The sequence below is a fragment of the Cervus elaphus genome, chromosome 3, assembly GCF_910594005.1.
Source record: "Cervus elaphus chromosome 3, mCerEla1.1, whole genome shotgun sequence".
In the NCBI taxonomy this organism is placed as follows: domain Eukaryota; kingdom Metazoa; phylum Chordata; class Mammalia; order Artiodactyla; family Cervidae; genus Cervus; species Cervus elaphus.
The window spans coordinates 54,036,744-54,052,638 of record NC_057817.1 but is presented as its reverse complement, the minus strand read 5'-3'; the positions used below and the strand labels follow the sequence as shown (position 1 = coordinate 54,052,638).

General features: G+C 57.9%; 1 protein-coding gene across 2 annotated transcripts in view; it reads left to right on the top strand.

The window, feature by feature from the left end:
* The first annotated feature begins 944 nt into the window (after positions 1-944).
* The window catches only part of LRP1 (LDL receptor related protein 1), an 80,099-nt gene continuing 65,148 nt past the window's right edge, over positions 945-15,895 (top strand). For both annotated transcript variants that reach the window (XM_043889532.1, XM_043889524.1), the window contains exons 1-4: positions 945-1,463; positions 9,909-10,031; positions 12,661-12,798; positions 14,825-14,944. In XM_043889532.1, coding sequence (XP_043745467.1) covers positions 1,397-1,463; positions 9,909-10,031; positions 12,661-12,798; positions 14,825-14,944 — 448 coding nt within the window. In that variant the 5' untranslated portion in view covers positions 945-1,396. The remainder of the gene's footprint in view (positions 1,464-9,908; positions 10,032-12,660; positions 12,799-14,824; positions 14,945-15,895) is intronic.

Below are 15,895 nucleotides of genomic sequence, written 5' to 3'. Positions count from 1 at the left end.
TGCTCGGAATCTAAAACCCCGGCTTGGTGGGAAGCCAGTCAGAAGGTATAAAAAAACAAAACACCAAACAAAAAAAATAAATGAGCCCCGACCTCTTGGGACGAAGGGGGGAGGACCTTCCACAACCCCACCCGCTGGTGACTCACCTCCCTCCTAACCAGGGCCTGCCCCTCCCGCGCCCAGTGCCAGGCGAGCAGGACAGGGCGGGAGCCGAGGTGGGCTCCATCCCCAAGCCCTAGGCAGGCGGACAAGCTCCGGCGTGTCCCCGCGGGTGTCCCTGTTTACGCCGAGCCCCGGAGCGAGGTGGGGGCGGGCCTTCCCGGCCCCTCCCCACCCCGCCCCGCTCCGCCGCAGGCCCCAGTCCCGGTCCGGGTCTGACAGTCTGCAAACCAACGCTCGGCCTCTCCCCGCATCTTCCCCACGGTCTGGCGGCCCCCAGCCCGCCCCCAGCCCGGGCAGGGGAGTCACAGTCAGGGTTCCCCCAGGAGACCAGGCCTCGGCCCACACCTCCCGATCCTAGATCCCCAGACGGGGCCTGGAATCCTAGGGCGAGACGCCGAGTTTCAACGCCAAGCGGCTCAGCTCTCGTCGCCCCCTGCCCAATCCCTCTCGCCCCTTCAGTTCTCGAGCGCCAGGCAGACGGGCCCAGTCAGGGGAATGGGCACTCCAGGCCCAAAACCAGCCAGCGGGGCCCCGGGAAGCCCCGCGCTCGGACCGCTCGCCCGAGCTCCAAATCTCGTCGCTGCTCTGACTCCCCCTCCCCAGGGCAGCGCGCCAAATCGGCGCATGCGCACTCGCAGGATTGCCGCGTAGCTCTCCCCCCCCCCCCCCGCTTTTTCTTTCCCCGCCCCTTTTCTCCCTCCCTCCGCTCCCGGTCCCCTCCCTCTCTCCCCCCCACCCCGACTCAGCCCGCCCCACGGCACCTCAGTCCCGGGAACAGTGGTGCGAGCTCCAGGCCCGTGCGCTGAGGAGGCGGAAACGAGGGGAGCCCCCAGAGCTCCATCAGGCCCCTTCCAAAGGCTCCCCACCCGGTCCACGCCCCCCACCCCCCCACCCCGCCTCCTCCCAATTGTGCATTTTTGCAGCCGGAGGCGGCTCGGAGATGGGGCTGTGAGCTTCGCCCCGGGAGGGGGAAAAAGAGGAACGGAGAGAAAAGCAGGGGGTGAAGGGTTTGGATTTGGGGGCAGAGGGTGCAGCCCCGTCTGCAGGCCCTCCCCAAGGGGCTCCGGACTCTACATCCTCACCCACGCCCCTGGTGCGCTTTGCTGAAGGATAGGATAAGAATAGAGGAGAAGGGAGGAAGGAGGAAAAAGGGGGGCCCCCCAATCGGGGGGGGCGACGGCGAGGAGTAACAGGACCAGAGGAGAGGGGGCTGCTGCTTGCATCAGCCCGCACCATGCTGACCCCGCCGCCGCTGCTGTTGCTGCCCCTGCTCTCAGCTCTGGTCGCGGCCGCTGTCGACGGTGAGTGAGATTCCGCGGCCCCTTTGGACCCCTGGGGACACCCACTCCCCAGCCCCCACTCCTGCGTTCGGATGGGAAAGGGAGTCGCGGGAGGGGTGCCTTTTGTTATCCCAGTCCAGCTGACACTGCAGCGGCCCAGCTGGGGGCGGGGATGGGGGTCCATTTTGGAGGATGGGGGCCTTGGGCAAATGATGCTTCTGGGACCCCCCCTCAGCCCAAACAAAGACCAGAGGCCTGGGAAGGGAGAAGAGGGACCCCCCCCCCCCTTTTTCTGATCCTGGAATCCAGAGGCCTTCTCCTATCTCTGTTCAGGGAGGGCCTTCGCCTCCCCTACATCCTCTACCCCCCCACCCCCATCTAAATTGTAAAGGAATCTGGATTTGCAATGTACTGGCTGCAAAAGGGGGCGGGGGTCCTTTTGCTGTGGCCTCTGAATCTGGAAGGGGGAGCCGGGTCGGGGTGCCCTGCTGGGCAGAGGGCAGGCTAGACGGGGGACTGGCTTTGGGTCGGGAGAGGGAGGGCCAGGGAAAGGCCCCCTGCTTGGGTGTGGAATCTGGGCCCTTGGAGACCGGGCTTGGAGGCCTGCGTCCAGGATTTAGCGGGCTGCCAGCCTGGGTTCCGAAATGAGCACTTCCCCCTCTCGGGGCCTCTGTCAGTAGCCTGGAAAGAGCTGTATTGGGGGGTGTAGCGGGTGGGGGCAGGCGAAGCTATATGACTTTGAATTTTCCTTCTTAATTCCTGGGAGCTTTGAGATGAAAAAACGTCAGATGTCATCATTGGGGAAGGGGGCTGGAGAATGGCCTGGAATGCTGAGGTGGGAGGGTAGAGGAGGGCTGCTCTCTCCCTGACTTCTGGCTTGATCAGTTTGGACTGGAAGGACAGCTGGAGGTTGGATGGGGGTTATGTCATGCCCCCACCCCTAATTCCCTGCTCCTTAGGTAGATGTGTTTATTTCTCTCCACCGTTTCCCCTCCTCCCCTCACACACACACACTTTGTATATTGCAGTTAGCTTTGGGCTAGAACTGTGTCCTTTTGGAGAAACGGGGTGCCCTCTTGGTTTTTCTTAGTGTCAGCTATTTTCCCTCTTACTTGTGAGTCACTGGTTCAAGTCTTGCTCAAGCTTTGGGCTGGGGTCACGGGGTTGGGCTGGGCTGGGCCCCTGATTTGAGTAGGGATGGGATCTGATCCATTCCCGTCACTTTAATCTTCTCATCCAGGGGAAAAAAATCTGCACCCAATACCATCCTGCGCCCCTCCTCCATCTTCTCAATTCTGCCAGATTGGGATTGGGAAAGTTTTTCTCTGAAACTGGATTAACTCTTCCCCTCCCCCCAACTTGCTTCAGTTGGGAGGGGGGGTTAGGGGAACAGGAAATATATAGGACAGTATATTCAGTGGCTCTCAATTATGCCATCTTGGGGATTCTGTCCACCTACCACTCACCCCACATGGAGAAGAGGAAAGAAGCTGTGCCCGGAATACCCTTCAGACCAGCCCTTGCCTGTGATTTCCTCAGTTATGGGTGTTGTTTCCTCTTGTTATTAACCCTGTGAAGTGAGAGGGGAAACTGAGGCAGAGAGATCTGGAAGGGATAGAAAAGCATTTTAAGAGAGAAAGAGGGACACATCAAGAGCCCCACGATGGAAGGAGGATGGAGTTGGGCAGAAAGAGAGGGGGTCTCTGTGGAAAGCAGAAAAGGACCCCAGCCCAGTCAGGGGCGGCCCCAGGGAGCTTCACCTCTCGGGTAATTACCCCACCAAGTTGGTGGGTGGTGAGTGGAGTGGGGAGGCTGGGCGTGTTTTCCTTAACGGTCTCCCACCCTTTTGTAAGTTTCCACCCAGCCCGCAGCTGTAACCCCAGCTCAAACCAAACTCTATCCAAAGTCCTGGGCAACTCTGAGACCCCAGAGACTGTAGCCCGCCAGGCTCCTGTGTCCATGGGATTTTCCCACAAGGATACTGGAGTGGGTTGCCATCTCCTCCTCCAGGGGCTCTTCCCGACCTAGGGATGGAAGCTGTATCTCCTGCATTGCAGGCGAATTATTCACCGATGAACCAGCAGAGAAGCCCCTAGGGAGAGGACCCCTCCCCAAACTCATATTACTGTTCTTACCTTTGGAATGGGAATATGACTCACCCAGAGTGCCCACTCTGGGGAGTGGGAAAGGGAGACTGCACGGACCTGTAGGGTCAGCGTCGTCCAGGACCGCCCAGGGGTTCCTGAATCCTACCCTCGCCCTCATGCCTCGGGCCCACAGACAGAACTTTCTCCTTTGTTTCCCAGGGGAGGGCATGTCCTGGCTCCAGCTCACCTCCCTCAGTGTCTCACCTTCCTTCCTGCTGCTTTGCCTTCGGGGAGCAGCCCTAGGTCCTTCTGCAGCACTTCCGCCTTCTCTGCTGTGCCTGAACCCAATCCCCAGGGTCCCCTTCTCTTCAGGAACGATGTCACTCCTTGCTAGTAGACAGAACTGGGTCTACTTGCTTCCTGGGAGGCTGGAGAAACAGATGGACTGGGGAGTGAAAAGAGAGGTCATTGAGGTCTCTGCTGAGATTAGGAAGATTTTGTAGTGGGGAGGGCTGGCTGCCTACCTGTCTCCTGCCCATCTCCACATACCTCCTTGAGCCAGTATATTACCTGTTATCAGACAAGCTGGACAGTGAACTGAGTTATGAGGCTGAGCCTCCTGGCTCTGTGAGAGATGGTTCCAAACTCCTTTCTCCCCTGGTCAGACCCAGATGCCTATCTCCCCTCACCCTTGTCTTTCAAACCAGGGACTTGAGGACATTGATTTGGGGATGGAGGTATATTTTGATGTTTGAGACTGCTTCTCAAGACTTCCTTTTCTCCCAATCTTAGCCACCCCCTTCCTCCATTTTCTCTATTATCTTCCCCCCAGCCACTCCCCATCACTGGGCCTCTTAAGGATGTCAGCCGGCAGGGGGGCCGGGGCGGGGGGCACTGGCCAGAGCCAGATCCTGTCCAAATCCCCCTCGCACCCCCGACTTTTCAAAACTCCTTTGGGAAGCCCTTCCTTACCAAGTCTAACTTTCTTTCGTCCTGCTGTAGCCTCAGCCTTTGCATATCAAAACCCCAAGCTTAAGGCTTATTACCCGCGTCGGTAGCCTCTTCTCAGCCCCTGCCCCCAGCCCTCTGTGAGCCCTCCAGCGTTCAAGTCCTCCAGCTCTGGATGCGGGCTCCTCGCCCTTGGGCAATCTGAATGCAGTGGGACCACGCAAGGGTCCCTGACTTGGTGGAGCTGGGTGCTGGGTGTGTTTGGAGCATCTCAACCCACCCCACTGTGTTCAGTCCCAGATTTCAGCCCAGTTTTTAACAGGATCCCACATTGTTTGGAGAAGGAAGTAGTTGGCTCTGGGATTGCTTCCGGTGCAGTGGCCCCAGGCCCCAATGTAAAGCCTCCCTGGGGAAGAGGCAAGGGACAGTGGAGGGTGGCATTTACTCCTCTTGCACCCCAGGGAAGATGAGGGTCTCTCTGAGGCCTTGGCCTTCCTGTCGAAGAGCTTCCTTCTTCCTTCCTTCCACCCTCCCAATTCTGTGGGAGGCAGTGGCCCCTATCCTGCGTTTGCCTGGGGTCAGACAGCGCTAGGGCAGGGACCCCACTTGCCTGAGTAAAGGTACATGCTTCCCCACCCTGAATCTCAGGGATGTTCTTCTCCGGGTTCATCCCAAGACAACTGTGTCATTATCTTGGCAACCTCTGGGCTGAGCCCCTCTTCCGAGGTTTTTTTCCTCTGTCATTGGTATGTGCTATCTTGGCCTCCAGGAACCTCGGTCTCTCGTCGTCCTAGCTCATTGCTCCTCTCATCCTTCTCTCCCCCCATTGTGGCGTTCTCTGTCCAGTCTCCCTCAGACCCTGTGTCATGCGTTGTCTCTGCCTGTCTCCATCCGCCTCCATCCAGACCTCTTGGTACCCCGAAAGCTATCTGGGAGCAGAAGTCTCTCCTGGGCTCTCCCACGTGCTCCCCATTTTGGAGTTGTTATTCCCCTCTCAGGCCAAACTGGGAATCTCCATTTTGGCAGTGAAAGCTCTCCCCCCACTTTCTTCCAAGTTCCTCTCTCTTTTTCCCCCTCCACTAACTTGGGAGAGAATGTTTCTGGAAGAAGGGAACTTGATACCCTTTGTGGGTTGAGTAAGAGGGAGAATGCAGATAATTCAGAAAGGAGGAGGGAGGTTAGACTTCTGGCAGAACTTCCTCATGACTTGAGAACCGGAGAGAGGTGTGGGGAATGGGTCAGGAGCTTAGAGCTTTTATTTCTACGGCTGTATGTACAGGGGGTTGGGGGTAGGTGAAGAGGGCTTCTGAAGGCCTGGTGAGAGATATGCTGACCTCCGGAGGCATTTGAGGGGTCTGGATTTTACTTGCGGGGGTGGGTGGGGGGGGAGCATGGAGGAAAAGATGGTGGGGAGGTCAGGCTAATGTCCTGCTGAGTCAATATTGACTCAGGATGGAGGGGGAGACCCTCCCCCTCCCGCCGGCAGCCCAAGCCATCCTGTCTGTCTGTCCAGGCCGCAAAGCAGAGGCCCAGACTCAGGAATGACAAAAATGTGTCTGAGCCTCACTGACTGCAGGGAAGGAGCCACCGGGTAACACCCAAAATACATAAAATTCAGTGAAAAGCTCTTGCTTTGGGCCTGGGAGGCCCCTGCCGCCCCACGCCCCACCCCCGTGTGTTTGAAAGTTTAGATTCCTGCAGGCTCTGGCCCCCCACTCCCTGGCCACCCCCTGGCTCCTCCGTGCTCTTAGCTTTATCATGTGGTTCCTTTTAGAAAACATCCCCCGATACACAGCCTGTCTCTCCCTCTGCTGTGTCTGCTCTTGAAAAGCGCCTCAGGGTTCTCCTTCACCCTTACCCTGCCTCGGGTCTCCTGAGTCTTTAGGAAATCTCACCCCCCCTCTCTTCCTCGCCCTCTCTGCTCCCAAGGGATCAAACGAGGGGTCCCCTCCTCTGGAGAAGCCTCCCTCGGGGCTCTGCTTTCCTGTCGCCCTCTGTCCTCCGCTCAGCACCCTTGCCAGCCTTCCCCACCCGCCCCCGGGGTCTCAGGATGGGACAGGCCGCCGGCAAGGCTCAGGCAGGGCTGTGGGGTCCGTGTTGTGTCTGGACGCACACCCAACCCCACACCTCCTGCTCTGGCTCCAGCTTGGTGGCCCTGGGGGCCGTGGCTGGGCTGGGTGCCTGGGTTTGGTCGGCGGGGAGGCAGGGGTGTTGGCCAGAGTTAGCATGGCGGTCACATTCATCTCCGGGCAAAGCTGAGAACAGACGGCCCCAGTGTCCTGGCGTTCTCTGCAACCTCACTCCATCTCCCTCCGTAGTTCTCTCCTCCTCCTTCTCCCTCCTCTCTTTCCCTCTCCTGTTCTGTTCTTATCCCTTCTCCACCGGCTCCCCTCCTCTCTGAGGAGCCTTGAAGGCCAGGGCCGCCTCCTGTAATTCCCATCCCCACTCCCGGTGCCAGAGGACCCTGCCCCTTCCCTTTCTCATCCTTCTGCTCCGCCGTCATGGCCAGGAAGGAACCACCTGTTCAGTTACTAATCGCTCTATGCCTCAGTTTCCTCATTGCAACAGTAGCCACGTCACAGGGTTTGAGGGTCCGAATGAGTCAATTTGTACAAAGTGTCTCAGCCCAGATGCTGACCCAGAGTGACCATGTTGAAAAGTATTAGCTCATATCCTTAGGACCCCCCAGATCTCCCGAGGGGCGGGAACCAGGGGAGGCCACTAGTTGCTCCCTAAAGTAGGGCCGTGTTGTTCCTCACCTGGGGCCACCTAGCTGGGTTTTCTGGGTGCTGGCATCAGATGCAGAAGGTTCAGCTGAGGGGAGTGGGGCTGGCTGCGGGCTCTAAGCAGATTACAGGTTTCCGACCCCACCCGCACTGCAGCGCCCTCCACCTCCGAAGGAGGCTTCCCTTGGCCCGGGAAGACTGCCCCAAAGTAGGTTATTTGTTCCTTTTCTCCCCTTTCCCCATGAAGGAAATCAAAGACAGCCCTTAGCCTTCAAACTCAGGGCTTTTCTCCACCATCCCCGACAGAAAGGAAGTTCTTCCCGCATCTCTCAGGTCCTCGGGCTACCCTGGCCCCTAGAAGACGTGCGCCCAGTCCCCCGGCCCGGGCCAAGGGGTCTGCTGCGGGCCAGGGCCCCGGGGGCTTCTCTTCCTTTCACTCCCCATCCCCCACTCCCCTCCCTCGCAAGAGCACATCTGGTTTGTGAATCTCTCTCATTCCAGCTTTCGGAGTTTGCCAGCTGCTGTTTCCTCTGTCGAGTTCAGGCCAAAAATGGGGGTGGGGACAGCGAGGGGACACAGTGAGGGCCAAAGCAGCGGGGACCGTGGCTGGGCGGAATCGAGGGGAGACTGGAGTGACCAGCCGGTGACCTCAGGCCGGGCTGTGAGCTCTGCCCCGGGGCAAAGTGGGGGCATGGACTCCCAAATCCAGGTGGGGGCAGGGATGGGCATGGGGACCTTTCTGGGCTCCAAACAGCCCATCTGCCTCTGAATCCCATTCCAGCCCCCTCTCCCACTGCCCCCCCGCCCCAGCCCGTCTCGGCCAGCCAGGGGAAGAGGACCGTTCTCCCGCATGCTAACTAGGCTGCCTCGCAGTTCCCCGGGAAGACCTCACAGCTGGCCCAGTGGGGCAATGAACTCAGCATTATCCGCCTCCTCAAGGGGCCTTTATTCCCTGCTCAGGGTGGGGGGCAGGGGAGGGGGCTCCAGGGTGGGGGGCCTAGCCAGGCCATCCTTGATGTGTTTCCTGAACTTGGCTCTCACCCTGGCCAGGGGCCTGAGTGCAGTCCCCTCTGCCGGAGGCGGGGGTCACGGAGGGAGGGCCGCTTCCCAGCGTGGCTCCCCTCAGAGCCCACCCCGCCCTGCTCAGAGCCCCAACACACTCTCCTTCTGCTCCGTCCCAGCCCTGAGCCCACTCTGCCCGGCGGCCTTCCCGGGGTGCCGTGGCTCCCCTCAGAGCCCACCCCGCCCTGCTCAGAGCCCCAACACACTCTCCTTCTGCTCCGTCCCAGCCCTGAGCCCACTCTGCCCGGCGGCCTTCCCGGGGTGCCATGGCTCCTGAGGGGCCACCCCGCCCCTCTGGGGCACCCCAGTGCCCAGCACACTGCCTGGCACAGAGCTAGGCTCGGTGCGTGACCGCCGAAGAGAAATGGGCTTGACACAGATCGCGGAAGAGGCAGCGAAGGGTGGGAGGCTGGGGGGCGGCGCTGAAGGAGGAGGGCCTCGCCTTCCCGAGGAGGGCATGCTGGCAGGGTTGGGAGGAACAGCGCCTGAGAAGCTCTCAGTGGGAATGGGGAGACTGGTGGGAACTGGCTGCCTAACAGCTTAGAGTCGGCTGAACTGGTCCGAGTCCTGATTGTGACATTTGCCTGCTGGGTGACCCCGCATGCTCTGAGGCTCAGTTTCCTCATCTGGGAAATGGTATCAGTCGTACCTACTTTGTCATGTTGTGGAGAGAATTGAAGGCGATGATACGTGGAAGGAAGGGGCTGACCACGCTTCCCGGCACTTACTGAGGTAACAATGAGCCTTACTGAGGTAACAATGAGCCTTACTGAGGTAACAATGAGCCTTAGTGTGATCATGCTTAATTCATCCCTGGAGAGTGAGGTAAGAGAATGGGGTGGGCGTAGAGAGCAGATGGTGCGGTGAGGGATTAGGGCAGAGAAGCGGTCCTGGATATAGGAACGTCCTGGCTTGGCTGGGCTGAAACCAGCTCCTGCAGGTCACCCCAGGCATCCCCCTGCCTCGGCTCTCCAGCCCCGTCGGCCTGAGCAGTCTCAGGTGCCTCTTCACTCTGAGGTTATCCACAAGGGAGGCTGTGTGTTTAGAGGACGGATGTGGAGGTAGAACTCCTCTGTTGATACCATCTCTGAAACACCCATGTGCCAAGGGCGCCCCACACACACATCCCGTCTGGGGAGGGCCTGGCGGTTAGGAGTTGGAGATGTGTGGGGTGATGTGTTCCGAGGACCAGGAGCGTCCCAGAGGGTGCTGAAGCAGAGAGGTTAGCAAAGACCAGCTCTGGACCTCTCGTGGGATGGAGAAGATAAAGAGAAAACCTGTCAAATCCTAAATGCCCCATCACCCTCAGCCAGCAGAGCGGGGCCTGCTGCCGTCTGACCAGAGTATCAGAGAACACACGGGCTTCGGCCCCGGGAGCGGGGAGAGCGTACGGGCAGCCTGCAGGACCGAGTCAGGCGGCAGCAGCATGCTCCCCGCATCCTTCCCCTGCCCTGTCTCAGGTACACAGTGTTCCTGAGTGACCCCCAGCCCCTGCCCCCGGCCCTGCTCCACACCGGAGCCTTGGGTTGGAGCCTGGGCCGGATGGAGACTGCTGCTGCCTGAGGAAGGAGGAGGAACCCTTGAGGGCTTCCAGACTGGCCTCCACGCCTGTTCACACCCCTGCTTTCTTCCCTTGCCCCTAGTCCCTAAGACTTGCAGCCCCAAGCAGTTTGCCTGCAGAGACCAGATCACCTGTATCTCAAAAGGCTGGCGGTGTGATGGTGAGAGGGACTGCCCGGATGGATCCGATGAGGCTCCCGAGATTTGTAAGTACCTTTTCCGGATCCCTACCCCCCATCACCGATTTGCCCCTCTTCCTTTTGGCCCAGGCGGCAGTCTGGGATGAAGACAGGGGAGCTCGAGCCTGGTGTGGACCTTGCTCTGTGATTGTTTGTACGTGACACAGCTAAAACTGTCCAACCATCCTCCCCCTGCTCTTCAAAGAGCCCGGCACGGTGTTTGGTATGCTCAAAAATGAGCTTGATCCTCAGCCGCTGTGCCCACCCCAGCCTGCCAGAGACCGTGTTCTCTGGGCTGACAGCTTTGCTGGAAGGTTCCGCTCCCTTCTGGTTCCTCCCGCTTCTTCCCACCTCTGAGCCTCCCGATCCTTGATGGGTGCCCCTGGGTCTTGCTGGGTCCCCTTCCTGTCCTCAGGTTCCCAGGCCAAAGGCCACTGGCTCTGGCTCAATCTCTGTACCAGAAGCCCCACCCCTGAGCATTTCCCGCCCTCCTCCCCCTGTCCTCAGTAAGTGGTGTAATCAGAGGCAGCTGTTTAAACTGGGAGAAAGGTCCCCACCCAGCCCTCACCCTGCCAGTGGGGGGTGGAGAACTTGCTGGCGGGACCCTGGAGTCCTGGGCAGCTGGCAGAGTCTCCGCCTTCAGAGCCCGTCCCCTCCTGGGCTGGTCTGGGCAGGGGTCTGGGGACCCTGCATTCTTAGGTCTTTCTGTGTTCTCTCCTGGGGTTTACCCTGTCCCAGCCCCATCTCCACACCCTCACTCATAGTTATTAGCAGTAATTTTAGGGCCAGAAAAGGAAACCACTGGTTCTCTCTGCCTCACCTTGATACCCTGCTCTGGAGGTGTCGGATCCAGGGGTACTCTACAAGTGTTTCTGTGGGGGCTCAGCCTGGAGTGTCTGCTTGTCTCAGGCCACCTTTATGTCCCACTTTTCGGACCCCAGTGTTTGGTGTTGAAGATAAAGAAAGCCATGCAGAGGGGCCAGATCTGGCTCTTTTTATCCATCCTTGCTTTAGTCTGATGCAGATATACATATCCGCTCACTGTCCCCACTCATGCACACTCCTGGACCCATCACACTCACACGGAGCCGCTCCCAGGGCCTGACTCACTCCCCCTACCCTGGCGACATTCACACACAGAGGCAGACGCTGGCACAAACAGATTCTCGCAGCCACGCCGAGTCACCACTCTGAAATGGGGATGCAGAGACATAACCTGCACTCAGACAGATGCCCCAGACACACACACACAAGCCCGGACTCACTCCCAAGAGGACCTGGAAATGTCCATACTGAGGCCGGCAGCGCCGGCGCACGTGGAGATTCACAGATTCACGCTCTCTCCACTCCACTCTGCCCCTGGTACACACCTCCGCTGCCTGTGCCTGTGACTCCTCCCCGGCACAGGCGGACAGGTACGCTCAGGTGCAGGCACCTTCTCACGTCCTGTCTGGGCTTGGGAACCACTGGGCAGTGATCTGTTAGCCAGCCCACAGGCTCAACCAGTGTCCTAGATCCTGGCCTCCTTAGGATCCCCTGGGGAGCTCTGTCCCGCCCTCCCCGCAGCCCATCTTCTTGGGCAACAAGGGAAGCAGAGACATCACCAGCAGGCCACAACCTTTGACGGTTCCCAAAGTCCTCCTTCAGGCAGGCTGCCCTGGGGTGGGGGTCTAGCATAGTGTGTTGCATAGAAATATAATGCAAGGCATGCATTTCAATTTTGAAATTTTCTAGTAGCTACATTCAGAAAAGGTCAAAATAGGGACTTTGCCAGTGGTCAGGTGGTCAAGACTCCTCCTTCCCATGGAGGGGATATGGGTTCAATCCCTGGTTGGGGAAATAAGACCCCACATGCCACGGGATGTGGCTAAAAAAATAAGTATCTATTAAAAAAAAAAAAACCAAAGTGGTCAAAATAATCAGATGAAATTAATTTTACCTTTATTTTACTCAGTGTATACAAAATATTATCATTTCAGCATATTTTTTCACATAAAAGTATCGAGACCTTTTGCATTCCTTTTTGTGGCTATGGTATTAAGTCTTCAAAAACCAGTGTACATTTTATTTATTTATGGCCCCTCCACACACCTTGGGGGATGATATTTCCCCAACCAGGGCCTGAACCTGGAGCTGCTGCAGTGAAAGAGTCCTAACCGCTGGACCACCGGGGAACTCCCGTTGTTTTTTATTTATCTTTGCCAGGGCGCTTTTTATACATACAGTTGGAACTGGTCACATGTCAAGTGCTGAATAGCCATGTATGATGCTTCATATTGTAAAGTGTGTTTCTAGAAGACGTGGTCCAGCTCTCCGCCCGGGCTCTGTGACCCAGGATGTGATGGGAAGGAGGGGCGCTTTGTCTCCTGCTGTAGAATGTGGAAGCCTTGGGGTCCACAGCATGGGGCATCTGTGGACTCTTTGCTGAAAGCTAGTTATCCCCTCCACCTGGCGGATCCCAGGTGTGGCTACTATTGGGAGTAGCGTAGATGAGCCCGAGGTTGAAGAGTCTAACAGGCCCTAGGCCTCCTGAGATCTGAACATTGCAGGTGCCTGAAACCCCAGTCTCAGTTCCCCAGCCTCCCCCCGAGTGAGTCGCTGGCCAGCCAGCCTCTGTAGCCAGCATGCCCACACCGAGCTTTCCGTCTGCCCCCAGGTCCGCAGAGTAAGGCCCAGCGATGTCAGCCGAACGAGCACAACTGCCTTGGCACCGAGCTGTGTATCCTCATGTCCCGCCTCTGCAACGGGGTCCAGGACTGCGCGGACGGCTCGGACGAGGGGCCCCACTGCCGAGGTAAGGGCTGCTCGCCTCTGCTCTCCCAGGGGGATGCCGTGCGTTCTCCGCCAGGCACCCGATGGGTCTGGAGGCCTGCCGTCTGAGCGCCGTCTGCACACTGCCCTTGTGCTGCAGAGGGGACGAGGCCCTGTGCCCCGGGCACTTCTCCGGCTGTGTGTGCTCACACATGTCGCTACCCCTCTCCAGCTCCCAGCGTCCCACCTGTGAAACGGGAGCTTTCTACTAGATCCGCATTTTCCTACTTTTTTATTTTTGTAAACAGTGGGGTGGTTTCTTCACACGATTTCTTATGTGGAACCTGGGTATGAGCAGAGACAAGCAGATGCTGTCACTGAAACGCGGGGCGACGGGGGAGGTCTGGAGCTTTGCTGCCTGCCTCCCCTGCTAGGGCCCCCGAAGTCATCCCCCGGGAAGGACAGGTCTTTGAGGCTCTTAGAAGCTGCTTCCCCCTCCCGCCCCCCCAACTAAGGAGGGAAGTTTAGGACAGTAGGTCAGACTTCCTTCTCACCTGCATCTCAGGCCCACCAGCTCTGCAGTTTTTCTGCTAGAGACCCTCCTGTCCTAGGGGGAGTCTGGATCTCTCGTGAGGATGGGAGAGATTCCCGGGGATGGGGTTGGAGCGGGGGGAAGCTCAGGCCTGCACCTCAGGGAATAGGAACCTCTACTGCCCTCAAGATCTGGGCCTGGAACAGGAAGCTGGCTTTGTGAGGCCCTGGGCAAGCCCCCGGGGGTGGAGACCCTTTCCTGTGTCTGTAACGCGTGTCAGAAAACATCTGCCTGTGCGAAGAGACACATCTGGATCCTGTTCACTGAGGGCAGGGAGTTTGTGGAAGATTTTTATCCTTTTCCTTTGGTTGAGTCTGCATGTTTTTGTCAGGAGCTCCTGGAATGGGATGTAGAATGTGGGCCTAGGGGGCTGACTTCAATTACCACGCACGTCCCATCTTATCGGACAGTATGTGTTCAAGTTTGCCTGCTTTTGCATACCCGGTCAGCATCACAAACAACCAGGAATGTAAGAAACCTAGGGCTTGAGCTTCCTTCTCTGATACTTCAGAAGCTGGACCTGATCATCCTCCCACCCCCTATCCAGAAGAGAACCTCTTTTCAAGATTTTCCAGAAACAAACACTACTTCCCCTCTTTGGGGGCAAGGCTGGACTGCGGAAGCACCTTCGGGCTCTGGGACAGAGGTGGGGAGGAGACGGGCTCACCAGGGCCTGGCTCCCCATCTCTGCTCCTCCTGGCAGGCTTAGCGCCTCTTAACGTCTTAGCATCTCGGGCAGCGCTCTCTCCTAGGTGGGAGGGGGGGAGCAGGGGTGTGAGGCAGCTGGACAAAGGGGTCTTTGTGGCCAGGCCGCCTGGCCCCACGCAAGGCCATTAATTGGGTCGCTGATCTGGGGGGGGGTAGCTGCTCCCCCACCTCTTCCCCCTCCTGCTTCATTCCCTTCTGTCTCCCCTGTGGAAGTGGGTCAGAGGCAGGAGGAAGATTAGAGAAAGATCCCGGGGGAGCAGGCTTGCGTCTCTTCCTCCTCTCCTCTACCTGGACCTTGGGCCTTCTCTCTGGGCCCTCTCGGACACCAGGGCTGGGTTGCAGGCATGCTTCCAGACCAGGCCTGGGGTCCTGCGTGGCAAGACTCGATTCCCTGCCAGCGCTTCCCCGTCAGCCCCAAAGCCAAAATTGCAGTCCTCGGGCATGGCAGGCAGGAAGCATGTGAAGGGGCTGAGAATCAGTCCTCACGTGCTGTTGACCAGCAAACTAGGAACAGAGAGGGTCGGGGCCGCCAGAACAGGAAGATGCAGGTTCTGAGCCAGTTGGTGATGCGACCTTGGACCTGTCTTATACCCTCATCGGTCTCAATTTCCTCACTTACAAAATATACTTGATGCTTCCTAAGCCACTTCGTCTCTGACCCTGCAGGCCTGGGACGTGGTTACTGAAGGGTTGAGGGAAGGGTGCTGTCTGGGTGTGATCGCCAGATCTGGGGGCCTGAGCATGTGTCTCCTGCCCCCATCCCCCGCAGAGCAACGGGGACCGTGTTCCCATCTGGGCTGCCAGCACCACTGTGTCCCCACCCTCGACGGGCCCACCTGCTACTGCAACAGCAGCTTCCAGCTACAGGCGGACGGCAAGACCTGCAAGGGCAAGTGGGACGCACGCCCCCCTGGGGTTCAGTCGTGCTGGGGGCGGTGGGTGGGCGGTGCGCCAGGCTGGGGGGAGAGAGCTTGAAAAGTGCAAGACAGGGAGCGGGTCTGCAACACGCCCTACAGCCTCAGATCGGGACTGTGGGCCCTAACTGCTTGCTTCCGCCAGACTATTCAAAACTCATCTTAAAAATTATATAGGCCAAGGACTTCCCTGGTGGTCCAGTGGTCAAGATGCACTTCCAATGCAGGGGGCACGGGTTTGACCCCTGGTAGGGGACCTGAGATTCCCCCATGTCATACATATATATATATATATATATATATATATAGGTCATATGTGAGTTTTCTTGTTAAAAAAGTTTTAAAGCATTACAGACAAAACCAAACTCCCCTTTAACATATCCTCTTTAGTTACGGTCCCTTCCCCATCTCTCTGGAAATCAGCTCTTGCTGGCAGTTTGCCCCTTCTCTGTCCAGGCCTTTCTCTATCCAGGTATACATGTGTTCATGGAGAATCTAATTGAAAGTACTGTTTAGGCGCATGTGACCTTGTTTGCATATACATCATACTGTATATGGCTTCTCAGGTGGCCTGGTAGTAAAGAACCCGCCTGCCAGTGCTGGAGACATTAAGAGACGTGGGTTTGATCTCTGGGTCAGGAAGATCCCCTAGAGAAGGGCATGGCGACCCACTCGTTTTCTTGCCTGGAGAATCCCGTGGACAGAGGAGCCTGGCAGGCTACAGTCCACGGGGGGGCAAAGAGTCAGACGTGACTGAAGCGACTTAGCATGCATGCACATACTGTACATATTTTTTTTTTCAGTTTCTTCACCCAGTATGTTCTAGAGATTTTTCCATGTTAATGTGTAGAGATCTACCCCATTGTTTTAGAAACCGCAGTGATGTATGACTATTACCACAGTTCACTTGGCCATCTCCCTTTGGA